Below are 14,350 nucleotides of genomic sequence, written 5' to 3'. Positions count from 1 at the left end.
TTACCGTGTTCCCCCCCTGTGCTGCATCCTTTTCAGTCAAAAGATTTGGTTATTTATTTATTTAGGCTATTTTGTGTTTTATTGTATTTTTTTCCTTTGTGATTGTGTTCCCCCGTGTTTTAATTTCCATGAGTTTCAACCTCATTTTAAAAGCTTTTGCTAATGGTTTAGTTTGGTATTTCAATGTTGCGGCATGAGGTAGAAAAAAATTATCTAAAGTATTTCATTAAAATATTGACAAGATATACAGGTGTTTACAGAATGATATTTAGCTGTGGAAGGGAGAATCCAATTCTGTGGTCAGTATTTACATCATGTCCTTAAAAACGGGAGCATTACAGACCGAAATGAACCATTACCAAGGGTGATTATTATTATTGTTTAATTCTTTTAAGTAAACGTTCCGACGTGTCATCGCCTGCATCATCGCCTCCATTTTTCAGGTTGTTTTGCGTTCTCCCTCTTTCATAGTTGGATGTCGTCCTGTAGGCGTTTATTCGAATTCTAACGCATTAATGCTTCCCCGTTCGCGTTTTGCGCTCTGATTGGCCACTGATGTTTCTGGTCGCACCAATCGTGTGACGGCGGTTAAGCTTAGGCACTCTTTCGAAGTTGGTTAAAGTTAGAGTTTGTCTTAGAGCAGGGCGATAGAACACCAGCCCTGATTCCAAACTCTAACCTTAACCAACTTCGAAAGAGCTTAACCAGTGATAAACTAGGCGTTAGGTAGTTTGCTGCTGGTCGAGGCGGAAATGGGCGCGTCACGCGATTGGGCGCACATGTCACATGACCAGAAACGTCAGTGGCCAATCAGATCGCACCAGAAACGGCAGTGGCCAATCAGATTTGCAAAGCGCGAATGCGGAAGCATAAATGTGTTGGGATTCGAATATACGCGTCCCGTAGACTTGATTTGACCTTTTACTCGTCCCTTCTGTCTCTCACTGCTGTCCTCCTGTCTGTCTTTGGTCTCCACACTAAACACTTGTCTCCCCCCCCCCCAGCTTCTCCCAGAGTACTGTTGGGGATGTGTCAGAGCCACCGTAAGTACACGCGGCCCAAGAAGATCAGGGTGTGCGTCGGCACCTGGAACGTCAACGGGGGCAAGCAGTTCCGCAGCATCGCCTTCCGCAACCAGACGCTCAACGACTGGCTGTTGGACGGTCCGATGAAGGCAGGGCACCCGGAGTTCCAGGGTAAGTTTCAAGTTTCTTTCAAGTTTCTTTATTAGTTGTCGTCATACAAAAGTACAGAATACTTTTACATGAAATGCTTCTTTCTGTTTTGCTCCTGAGAGTGTGCTAGATAAAAATAGATGAGTATAAAATAAGTATAAAATAGAAGTCAAAAGTACGTAAACAAAAGTGTTCAATATACATATGTACAATAATACAATGCCGAGTAGAAAAAGTAACTGAGTTACAATATACAGTACAATGCAGAAATGGGATGAGGTACAATTTAGGGTAAGGTGTAATGAGGTATGAGTTGTAGTGCAAATCTCTTTACCAATAAATATAAAGTGGGTAAAGTGGGTGCTGCAGTGAGTTGTTTATTTAAAGTGAGTGTGTGCGTGTGGATGTGTGTGCTGTGAGTGTATTTGATGGTTTGTTACATAGTGTTATTGTCATTGAGCATCCTGATGGCCTGGGGTACGTCTTGTGTGTCTCGTTTGAGAAATGAAAGAAAGACTTTCCGTTTGTTTTTTGTCTTTCATGGATCAGTAGACAATGGCAGGTTTCTGAAAATGATAGTGGTGCTAAATCATCTGGTTTAATTTTTTTCTTTTCAGACACCAAAGCCAACCCCGTAGATATCTTTGCCATCGGCTTCGAGGAGATGGTGGAGCTGAATGCTGGCAACATCGTCAGTGCCAGGTATCTGTCTTTCAGTTGGAATGTAATCGGAGCTTAAGGTTGGATCCAGAGCTGCTTATGCAACAACAAAAAGTATTCCACCTCTATGCCTCTATGTATGCAGTGAACCAGGGTCTTTCTTCTGCGCTCCATGTGGCCTAGATAGTGCTAAGATGGAAGGACATTACCTCGTGCAGTTATGATCTTTGAACACTTCTTTGTGCTCAAATGCATTCTTAAAGAAGAATAAAAAAGACTGACTGAACATCCATTTTATTTTATTTTCTTTTTATTTCTTTTAATGGAGTGGGCAGTCGACTCCCCTCAGGATATTTTCTTATTGTTTATTTACTTTTAGCTCCGGTTACATCTAGGATATTTCTTCCACACGATTAAAATCATTCGGATTGAGGACTTCCATGATCCAGTCAGAGGGCTGAGAGGGAGACAGAGTAGATATTCTCTGGGCACCAAATCCCCCCCAAGGGGATCAATAAAAAAATATCTTATCTTATCTCAAAATTCCTCTGACCTGACCTTCCTCTCCACCTCTCTCTTGTCTCCCCCTTCACCCCCTTCTCCTCCCAGCACCACTAACCAGAAGCTGTGGGCAGCTGAGCTGCAGAAGAACATCTCTCGGGACCATAAGTACGTGCTGCTTGCATCGGAGCAGCTGGTGGGCGTGTGTCTGTTTGTCTTCATCCGCCCCCAGCACGCCCCCTTCATCAGGTACAAGTAACCCCCCTGTCTATCCTCACTACAGTACACCACACCACGTTGATACCACATGTACCGAGTACCGGCCTGTGGTCTATTATTATTTTATAAAATGTGCCTGAAAGTACGTGGAAGATTGCTCCACTTCTAAGGTCCATTTGCATGTTCTTGGTATCTAGGGACATCCACCTCAGGGAATGTATTACCAGTGTCAGAAATATTGTGGCTGTTACTACTATGCTTGAGTAAATTGTAATGAACCAAAGGAGAATATAAATTATTATTATTCGTTTTATTTTCCATCTTTGACGGTGAATAACACCATGCTAACATTGACCAGATGTGGGGGGGGGGGGGAAGCTAATTCAGCACCTTCTTGAGATCAAGTGTACTAAAAATCTAAGCAAATGAACAAAGGGCAGATGATTTACAGGGTTTTTTGTAGATTTTGTAGATTCATTTGAAATATGAATATAGAATATCAGACCTATAAATGACCTTACTATGGCCAAGTCGTACATCTATGGATCGGCCCAAATCTCCTCTTTCCAATGGCAGAGTTAAATCTGGATTTAGTACCACCAGGCGCCCGTTACAGGGCAGCAAAGACCATGCATGAAATCTACTGTAAGTACAGTTACTTTTGTATAATGTCCATAGCGCCGGACATTTTTTACCGGATTGCGATGCGTTTTTACAAAGACGTTCACAGAAAGGTAAAGAAACAATATACGTTGTATTTTATGGCAATACCGTTGAGGTTTGTTCAACCCGTGAGATATAAACACGATTTTCACGTCAATATCTGTAAAAGAAAAATGGTTGGACTACATTTGTATGCTGCTGGTGTGAGCTGTGTAGTAAAAAAAAAAAAAAAAAAACAATAAAAAAATCTAACCCTAACTAACCGTACTGTCATGCACTTGTCCTAATAAACTAACCTACACTGTAGCACTCAACACTTTGATGAACATTGTTGCTCAGCTGATAGAGTTGTGCCCTTCCTGATGGCTTGTCGTACAGAACTTGTAAGTCGCTTTGGATAAAAGCGTCAGCTAAATGACTAAATGTAAATGTAAATGTAAATGTAGTGTAGTTTTATGACATTTAGACGTCCATCAAAAGCCCTGGGCCTCCTCTTTCTTGGGACTACAACGATTTCATGACGGCTTCCTGTTCTCGCGTCTAAATCGTCCGTTTTCTGGTTTCTTTATAAGCTCATATAATTCCCTAATAATACTTTAAATCATTGTTAAACAAACATAGTGCTGAAAATATACACTTTGACTGCTGTTTTGATAGGGTTAGGGTCTTCACTCTTGGCTACATTTGAAAAAGAAACGTAACATCACTTAATACGTATCTATTTGTGACGTGAAATAAATCTCGGCCCGGTACCGATGGGGCTTAAGAGGTTAAAAAGAAAAAACATTTGGGCTGGCCTAAAATAGTGTATGTCCCTGTCTGACTGGCTGGCTGGCTGACTCCCTATTATGCACAAGTGTCGTGGCCCTGGTCTGGCTCAACTAGGCTCGCCTAGTCTTGTTTCCATTTGATCATACAGTAACTCTTATCTTGGAATTCTAGAGCTCTATAAGCCTTCAACTATATAGCTGTCACGGACACGGTCGTTTTTGTGACATCAACATTAGAATGTTCAGCTCTCGAAATTCGAGTCGCACGTGAGATCTTACAGTTGAAGGGGTTAATCTGCTTTGAGATCGGTTGGTAGCAAATTAAATCTTCAAATCTCGCAGTTTATTTCACCTTCTTTTTTTTTTACCTTGTGTTTCTCTCTTCGCCAGGGATGTCGCCGTAGATACGGTGAAAACTGGAATGGGAGGGGCTACTGGTAATAAAGGGGGCGTGGCCATCCGCCTGCTGTTCCACACCACTAGTATCTGCTTCGTCTGCTCCCACTTTGCTGCCGGCCAATCACAGGTCAAGGAGCGGAACGACGACTACAACGAGATCACACGCAGACTCACCTTCCCTATGGTAACCATGACTTCGCCTAGATACAGGGTTCACACAAGGTCCTTGAAAAGCTTAACGTGCTTGATTTTTTTTTACCAAAAAAAGTCAAGGCTATGAATTCCTTAAACACCCAATTTTTTAACAAGGTGCTTAAAAAGTCCTTGAAATTCAAATCAACAAGTTTTGTTCATCCATGAATTTTTTTTTCTGAATCAATAAATTGAATATTGGATATTTTTTAATGCCCTTTTAAAATGAAAAATAGTGCTTGGAAAAGTCCTTGCATTTAATTTTGCAATGTCTGTGGGAACCCTGTAGAAAGTGTAGATAGTAGCCTCAAGGGCTTGCATTGTTCTTTTTTGCCTTTTCTCGTTTATGCATGCGAGTCTTCCTGTCTTGATCGTCCTCTTCTTCTGCCCAGGGCCGCCTGCTCTACTCGCACGACTATGTGTTCTGGTGTGGAGACTTCAACTACAGGATCAGCCTGCCCAACGAGGAGGTGAAGGAGCTCATCAAGCAGCAGAACTGGGACGCTCTGACTGCCGGGGACCAGCTGGTGGACCAGAAGAATGCTGGACTGGTAGGAACTGGTTCTCAACAGGTCTAGCCTCAGGACCCACCATTTTTCCTGAGACATTAAGTCGCGACCCAGATTTTTTTTTATCCACTTTTTCTCCTCATTTTCTATTTTTCTCTCATCCCAATTTCGTATTGCCAATTCTCCCCTGTCTTGAACGTTGCTAGACTATGCCCCCCACTGGTCGGTTGTAGTGAGGATAGAAGCCTTGCATCACGTGTCCCCTCCGGTACATGAGGAGGCAGCCTATCGCATCTTTTCACCAGACAGCGCGGACTCTCAGTGGCGAGGAGTAACGCGTGGGAGGCTCACGCTGCCCCCGATACTTCCTGTCTCTGCTGTGCAGACGTCACCCAACCGACCTGTAGGAGTCGCTGTCCACAACGTCCAATCCCCACCCATCGACTTTCCACCCGCTACCTCTGCCAAATGAGCAAGTACGACGGCCGGCCCAAGTCGAAGGCAATGCTGAGACTGGGATTCGATACCGGAGTCTCTTGCATTGGTGACGAGCGCGATCTCCGCTACGCCACCCAGCCGCCTGCGACCCAGATTTCTTAAATTTGTTTTAACCACTCAAATATATTTCACCAAAAATAGCAGTGTTTAAAAACATGAAATAAGCTAAATGGAAAAAGTGCAACTAGGGCTTAAACCCCAATGAAATAAAAAAGGCAGACGTATCTTGTTTCGTTTCTAAATGGCGTTACATTTTTGATGGCTTCACGCTGCACACAACACAGCGTGTTGGTCCCTCTCTTTTGTCCTCAATGTAAGAAAACCCATATTTATTGTACTCCGTCCCATATTTGCGTTTCACCATGTTATATAAATGCTCGAATGAGCAAGTTACCGCCGTGACGGCGCTGGCGGCAAGCGCTACTGCAGCACGCTGCGTCGTGGGAAACATGTCCTTCAAAATAAACCCGCAGCATCAGACATTTTGTTGACTTCTTACCTCAACCGTGACCTGTCAGTAGGCTGCGGTGTCCTGCTCACTGAACTGCCCCGTCATGCCGGCCCGTGTATAATGGATACATTTCACTTAACTCATTCAGCGCCAGCTATTAGAAGGGTCCCGTTGTAGCAATGTCACGCTTTAAAAGATAGGAGTGCGTCACCTTGTTTGTAGAGCTATAACTATATTCTATATTCTAGCTATGGATACAATACTATGGCCCATTTGACATCAACTATCTATCGTTCAATATGTGAAAAAGAATGAATTTTTTCATCCATACATTCCTGTGTTATACCGTGGTGAATATAAGTATAGTTTTAGAGTGGTCTCGGGTAATCCCCGAAAGGCTGAGTTATAGCCTCATACGTGAATCCTACTATAAGCGTTGCCGTTTCTTGCCTGGACGCGCTACTATTCCCAAATCAAATGTATATAATAGGTATTATGTTTCATCATGAATGCATGAAAGGGGGGGGGGGGTCGTTTCTGATTATTTGATTGCCTGTAACGGCATTCGTATTGAACACAAAAAACGTTGATCAACTCGATCGGTATAAGAGCATTGCACGATCAAGCCAGAATTGACGTCAGATAGTCCCTACCTGTGATCGGGAGTATTCCAAAATAATAATATTCCAATTGTTTGATCGCCATCTGGTCCATCCGATGTCCATTTGGTCCACCACAACCATATGAATCGGGAGAATTTGACGTGCTTCAATGCAACCGGGAGAACCGCTCGACTGGCCCGACCCTGAAAACTGCGTCCCGGAGACATTTGACCGTTGCACAGGCCAAGATATAAGGTTTCAAAGGGTGCTCGATACCGCTGTCTAGCTGGATGCGGCCTGTATTGCACTTTGGTGATCTCAGACTCATTCCCTATGGTAACACCAAGGTCCCTGGATGAATAATGAATACAAATATCAAATAAAAGAATAAACGACCAAAACCCGAGATATCTCGGGTCTGGCAGCCAACGCATGGCGAGTTAACCCGACTTATCTCGGGTTTGGCAATTAAAGAATTAAAGGGGCACTTTATTTTGCACATAATCTCACACATATCCCAAGGCTCTAAACTGTTTTGCACATTGAATCCACTGAGTGCACAGAATGTGTTGTTAATTACAGTTTAAATAAAAAAGATAGCAATCCCTATTGCAATCCTTTTCTCTTTCTCTATTTCATTGAGCTGTAATTAAAACAACACAATCATTCTCCGACATCTGATGACATCACAGACATCTCAATAACTGTCAAACAAAATTGATGTGTGCAAAACAGTTTAGAGCCTCGGGATATGTGTGAGATTATGTGCAAAATAAATCTGCGTTGTTTTTCGGTGAAGTGCCCCTTTTAACCCTTTGGGTGCCGTTAACGTAGTGCTACGTTTCTGTCGGTTGAGTGCCGGAAAACGTAGAACTACGTTCTTCTCACGGTATTTCTTTTATTCGCTATTGACATTCATAATTCAGCGGGGCACCTTGTGCATACTGTTCTGAGTGTGTCTGAGCTGGCAGACGGTCTTATACCGCCCTCTTAACGCCTTCAGCCGCTATTGCACTCCATTAGAAACTATGTCGTTTCTTTTCTCTACCGAGCTGCCGCGTGGGGGCGGGTCCTAAACACTCCGGCAAAACACCCCGCCCGCCCGTTCATGTGCAATGCCCAATAACGTCGGAGACAGGATCGCTGTGGATAACTGGAATGGCGATCAGATAATTGGATTATTTTTTTTGCATTACAAGACCAGGTAAGGACTCTATATATCCAATCTTTTTTTTTTGTTTTTGATCCACTTTTTCTCCCATTTTTCTATATTTTCTCCCATCCCAATTTCGTATCATCCAATTCAACCCTCCCCTGTCACGAACGCTGTTTCTTGCCTCCCACAAGCCGGCTGCAATGTGGACTAAGTCATACATAGCACAAGTCCCCTCCGGTACTTGAGGTAACAGCAGTCGCATCTTTTCACCTGCGCAGCTCGATCTCTCAGTGGCGAGGAGTAACGCGTGGGAGGCTCACGCTGCCCCCGACACTTCCTGATTCTACTGCGCAGGCGCACCAACCGACCTGTAGGTGTCGCTGTCCACAACGCCCGATCCCCACCCATCAGTTTCCCACCCCCTAATACGGCCAATGTGTATTAGTACGGACGACCAGCTAAACTGAAGGCAAATGTGGAGCGCTGGGCTCGAACAGGCAAGCCCAGCGTCTCCAGATTTCGAGCGCCTTGCCCACTACGCCACGTAGCCGCCCTCTATATATCCAATCTTGCGTTGATCTGATAATTATTTCTACTGCGATTGAAGCTGTGTGTGTGTGCGTGTGCGGTTTACCGTTGGTGGCAAGAGGGGGGGGGGGGGGGGGATGGCGCGTCTTTTTTCCTGGAATTACTCAGAAGCACCCAAACTATATTCATATTAAAAACGGAAATGTACGGATGAAAAAAAATAATTTGCACGTTGACTGGAAGCAACTCACTGACAATCGACGGCGTTATTAGACCCATAGCTATAATATAAAATATAGGTTTAGCTCTACAAACTACAACTACGTTTACATGGGGTTAATGGACGGCAAGGCCAGATGCACTTCCCGGAAGGGGCGTGGCACTCAATGTGTTAAGGTTTAGTGTTCCGAGAAGTGTGCTACAACATTTAAAATGCTACACACACACACACACACACACAGACACCCACACAAAGTCAGTTTCTCCATTCTCTCTAAATGTCCCCTCTTCTCAACACAGATCTTCCGAGGTTTCATCGAAGGGAACCTGGACTTCGCCCCCACCTATAAGTACGATCTGTTCTCCGAGGACTACGACACCAGTGAGAAATGCCGCACGCCAGCCTGGACCGACCGTGTGCTCTGGAAGAGGAGGAAGTGGAACTTTGAAAAGAGTGGTAAGTGGGGAGAGGTGTGCACTAGGGGTGTAACGGTACACAGAATCCACGGTTCGGTACGTACCTCGGTATTGGGGTCACGGTTCGGTACGAGTTCGGTACAACAAAATTATTTATAATAATTATTATTAATATAATTTTATTGTTATATTTTTTTTATTTTTTTAAATGTATATATTATATTTATGATAATTATTATAATAATAATTATTAAATAGAATAATTTTCTATAGGCTTGCCGTGGTAATTAGTGATACTGGTGTCATTCTGTGTTCAGGCATCCACTTGCTTACTGCCCCTTTAAACTTATCCTTGCTAAGTTTCAGTTTCACTTCTAGAGAGAATTTAACTTCACGACGAGACTGAATACTAGAACAGATGACATATTATGGCAGAGGATTATTTGGATTTAAACACAGTGGAGCTCAGATGATCTGTCCGGAAAAGTAGGTTCTTCTTTTTATTTGATGAGCTGTGGCGGTCCGGCGGGGGAGAATGTTGATGTGTTTGTTGGCGCGTGTGTGTGTGTGTGTGTGTCGGCGACGCATGTGTGTTTCTTTTCCATTGGTTTCATTTGGTTAACGTTATTGGGCGCACAAGAAAACAAAAGAAAACTGTAATGATGACCCTGCAGCTGTTCCAATGTAAATGTGCCTGGCTTTCTCCTCCGTGCACTTTCGCCGCTCTGAAGTCTGAGCTCGGTGTGCCCGGCCATGCGCGCTGTTCTCACACGGACCTCGCGAGTGCCTGCATGTGGGTGTGTGTGCGCTGTGGGGCGTATTCGTCGCATGGGTGCGCGTACGGCACCGTGACGGCCGTACCGTAAATTTGCGGGATGAATAATACACGTACCGTTACACCCCTAGTGTGCACTGTTGAGAGCATAATACAGTAGCCTAGTTGAGAGCATAATACAGTAGCCTAGTTGAGAGCATAATACAGTAGCCTAGTTGAGAGCATAATACAGTAGCCTAGTTGAGAGCATAATACAGTAGCCTAGTTGAGAGCATAATACAGTAGCCTAGTTGAGAGCATAATACAGTAGCCTAGTTGAGAGCATAATACAGTAGCCTAGTTGAGAGCATAATACAGTAGCCTAGTTGAGAGCATAATACAGTAGCCTAGTTGAGAGCATAATACAGTAGCCTAGTTGAGAGCATAATACAGTAGCCTAGTTGAGAGCATAATACAGTAGCCTAGTTCATTCAACTGTGTGTCTGAGGTATGTGACTGCATTGTCTTCCTGCACTACCTGTGAGTCCTGTATCGTACCCGTGTACATCAGTCCTGTGTCAGTTAGTTTAGTTGTAATGTCGCTGTGCCACACGAGGCACATCCCTTGTATGGACCACATAACAGGAAATAAAGTGTTTGTGATTCACATTCTCTGCAGAATGTGAATGAGGAGAGATTTCGGGGAGAGATGTCACGAGTCTGAATAGTCCCCCTCTCCTTCAGTTCAGCCGCTTTGATCCGAGAGGACAATGCACCAAACTCAAACACCATCGTAGGCTCGTCTCAGTATATCGCTTCCCTCCTCTTATATGCAGAAGGAACTCTCCTGTCCAGCATACTGATCCTCTGTGTTCCTCTGCAGTAGAGGAGATGAATGTAGTGGGGGCCGTGGCAGAGAGCGAGGAGGACCCAGACAGCCCCTGGGGCCCGGGATGTCTGAAGTACTACGGCAGGGCTGAGCTCAAGACCTCCGACCACAGGTAATATACTTCTATCCTCTTCAGACTGTTGACAATAAAGATGTTTTATGATAGATCGTTGCATGAATCATGCCGACCCTGTATTGTTTTCCCCCCCACCAAATCAAAACACAACATCCTCCAGAACAGTTTCTTCCCACAGGCTGACTGAACACTAACTCATAACAAGACACTAGCCAAACGTTGGCATTCGAATTCTAAATCAACATTCGAATTTTTTATTTTTTATTAAAAGAAAAATGTCCGTGTCTATTCATTCTGTTTAAACCAATGGGGTTTTTCTTCACAGTTGCAGATAAAGATTAGTGTTGTGAAGGGCCAGATTAAACCGAATATATATATTTATTTATATATATATATTTAATTGTATTTGTATATTCTCTAATATTCCCTGATATCCCTTGTATATTCCTTGTACAATATGCATTGAATATCCATTCTAGCCTACTGAACATCCCATAATAGTCTCCATTCTACTATTGGTCGAGACCTTGGTGCCAGGCTGCCATACCCCTCAGACCCAGTTCAAACGTACCGCTCCACATGTACGAACAAGTCCTAGTTCCGCGTAGGAATCTGGCTACCGCACCACTAATGGGACTATTTGTTCATAGTGCGTATATATACTGCGCTACTAAAGTAGGACTTCCTTTTCAGTCCAGTTTCTTACCCTCCAATAGAGTCACAGACGTAAAGCCTCCCCGCGACGCCACGTGTGGGAGTAAGGCCAAGTTCGCCTACCATCGGTATTGAGACATCGTGTATATTAATATTTGAATAGTCATATTTGGCACTATATCGTCGAGTTGGACGTAGTCTATTAAGCTAATAATAGTCTGTTAATATATAGTGCTTCGTGCGGTGAGAATACTACCGTAGTCCGTACCCCATCGTTTCGGGCAGAGAACTGGCTGCTTGCCCAGGGTGGTTGACCCCATGTGAAGCTGCACCCGAGGAGCCCCAGAGCCGACGAGCGAGTGGACCTGTATACCGGATTATTCTACCGACGACAGCCCGCCTTCCCAGGCACGGATTATGCTTTGTATACTTTGATTATTCCATGGATAAAGACCCCCGACACTGCCGTGTGTTGGAACCCCCCCCCCTGGAGAGGACGCAAGGTGAGGAGACGCTCTGCAAGACGAGGTCGCTTCACGTCTCTCCCCCGTGGACCGGAGAGAGCCGGCCCACAAAGAGTCCACCTGCTTTCATCTGTGGTCCAAGGATCGCCGGCGCATTGAACGGCACTACAGTGGGTTCACCTGGGATACCCTTGGCCGGACGAGGCAGTCGGATTCTACCCCCCCCCCTCCCACTCCTGTCGGCTTACAAGCGACCGGATTAACCCCCCCTTAGTGTATCTAGTATATAATCATTAAAGTATCATTGCTGTTATTCCTTAACTATTCCAGGTCGTATATTTACCGCCTGCGCCACCAGAGATTGGACATTCTCTATTGATATACCGACGAATACTCTTTGCCATAAAAGTGCATACTATTTCAATTCATAAATGTAATTAAGTGATTAAGTGCTTGCTCTACACACCATTGCTGTGTAGTAATAAACGCATACTTCGACTTCGTACATTTGTGTTGGATCCGTTTCATCTACGTGAGAGTGTTTATGATAATATATTTATGCCGTGTACTGGGTGGCCGAATATTAAGTACAAAGGTAGTGGTAGTAAGTATCATATCTAGTAATACAGTCAGGGAATTGTACCCCTCAGTTACAATTAGGCTACACTAATATTATAGTATTAAAAGAAACTGATGAGTTATATTCATTAAAGAAAGTTGATTTAATAAAATAAATAAAGACTAATTTAATCAGATTAATCACTTTATTCAAATTGAGGATTTAGTTTGAGGAAATTTATTTAAAAAAAAATATATATATATATATTATATTATGTTGGAAAAAAAATTAAATTTCTTTTTTGAACTTTTCTTTTTATTTAATTAAAAACGAAGGTTCGAACGTCCGTTCGAAAAACCCTGACGAAGTTCGAATCCCAAAAACAGGCTTCCGGGACAGCCTTACAAGACACCCCAACTACACCATACTGATTACTGTACACTCCATGCTGTGTGTTTCTAACCACTGTATACTATACTGTATACCATTCTACTGTATTCTATAATTTTTAAACACTTTCTGTAGTGGCAGGCAGCTGTAGTCTAAGTAGGCCTCAGATTAAGGCCTTGTATTTTCCTCCACCCCGCTATCATTATTAAAGAAAGCCACCTGGCGGAGATTTGTGCTCTACTGAGTGCATCTTTTCGTTTTCTTATTACGCAGTTGACGTGAGCGGAGAGTAACGCATAATTTTGCACTTCTTGAATTGGCCCCTGCTCCCGTCCTCCCTCTGTGCCTCCTCCCCCCAGGCCTGTGATGGCCGTGCTGGACGTGGACATCCTGGAGGTGGACCCTGAGGCCCGACACCAGGTGTACAAGGAGGTCATCGGCCTGCAGGGGCCTCCGGACGGCACCGTGCTGGTGTCTCTCTGCACCTCCGGGCCGGACGACTACTTCGACGACGCGCTCATAGACGAGCTGCTGGACAAGTTTTCCGTTTTCGGGGAGGTCATCCTCATCAGGTGAGCGTGCCGTTCCACCACACACACACACACACACACGCACACACACACACACACACACACGTACTCACACACACAGACAGACATGCACAGGCATGCACACGCACACACACACACACAGGGGCGACTTCACAAAGAATGGATTGCTACCGCTAATAGCGCCGTCGGTAGTGTGATAGTAAAGGGTTAACCTTCTGTGTATTGTCGCAGTGAAAGGGTTAACCGTTTGACAGTGCGGCAGTGAAAGGGTTAACTGTCCTAAGGACCTATTCACTCAAGATATTGCACAAATGATATACTAGCGCAAACGCGGCCATACGGTGTGCAATTTGCTCCTGATATCTGGTAGCGCGGTAGGCTCGCGGAGCAGTTTGCGCCGCAATTTGCTCCTGATATGGTAAAATAGTATAAATATTGCCCATGCAACAGTATGCATGTCCTAGGACAATCGCGAATTGGAAGTCCTGATGGATCAATAGCTCTTTGTTTCTATAACAGATAGGCATAACAGTATTTTTCACCATTTGTATTTAGTTTATTTCGTAATTTATAGAGCTTTCTTAATTTGTATTTTCATGACACAATTGCATCCTTTGTTTTTGTCACTATCTTTTGTCATTGCAATTGTTTGTCATGTCATCCCAAAATAAATTAGGTCGAGCAGACATGTCCATGGTGCTGAATCTTTAGGCCGAAGTTACTGCAGGCACTGTGCCAGTGAAAATATGTTCAGACGGGAATAGTTTTAGAGTGAGAAATGAAGTTGTATTTAATTGTTTGTTAAGAGAATAGAGCCTGCATTATCATATACTCCAGAATAAACGTTTCATTGACTGTGTTTCCAGCGTCTACTCCTCATGGACCAGACGAAACGTTTATTCTGGAGCTTATGAGTGTGCAGGTTCTATTCTCTTTATTGTGATTATTACCTAACCCACCGGATCACCAGAGACGCTGGCCATGACACCTTTATAAATGCGCTTAGTTACCACCAACTCTCTGAAGGCGTAAATAACTTCACTTTAACTGCGTG

At 44.0% G+C, this 14,350-nt stretch overlaps 1 protein-coding gene across 3 annotated transcripts in view; it reads left to right on the top strand.

Annotated features, from left to right (window-relative positions):
* The window catches only part of synj1 (synaptojanin 1), a 73,849-nt gene that overhangs the window by 31,702 nt on the left and 27,797 nt on the right, over positions 1-14,350 (top strand). For all 3 annotated transcript variants that reach the window (XM_084320894.1, XM_084320893.1, XM_084320895.1), the window contains exons 13-20: positions 1,005-1,196; positions 1,793-1,877; positions 2,445-2,585; positions 4,379-4,571; positions 4,972-5,130; positions 8,843-8,999; positions 10,597-10,714; positions 13,105-13,317. In XM_084320894.1, the coding sequence (XP_084177020.1) occupies positions 1,005-1,196; positions 1,793-1,877; positions 2,445-2,585; positions 4,379-4,571; positions 4,972-5,130; positions 8,843-8,999; positions 10,597-10,714; positions 13,105-13,317 (1,258 nt within the window). The remainder of the gene's footprint in view (positions 1-1,004; positions 1,197-1,792; positions 1,878-2,444; positions 2,586-4,378; positions 4,572-4,971; positions 5,131-8,842; positions 9,000-10,596; positions 10,715-13,104; positions 13,318-14,350) is intronic.

The sequence above is a fragment of the Notolepis coatsorum genome, assembly GCF_963971535.1.
Source record: "Notolepis coatsorum genome assembly, chromosome: 8".
Classification (NCBI taxonomy): Eukaryota; Metazoa; Chordata; class Actinopteri; order Aulopiformes; family Paralepididae; genus Notolepis; species Notolepis coatsorum.
The sequence above is the reverse complement of the archived record's forward strand: the minus strand, read 5'-3'. Positions and strand labels throughout refer to the sequence as shown.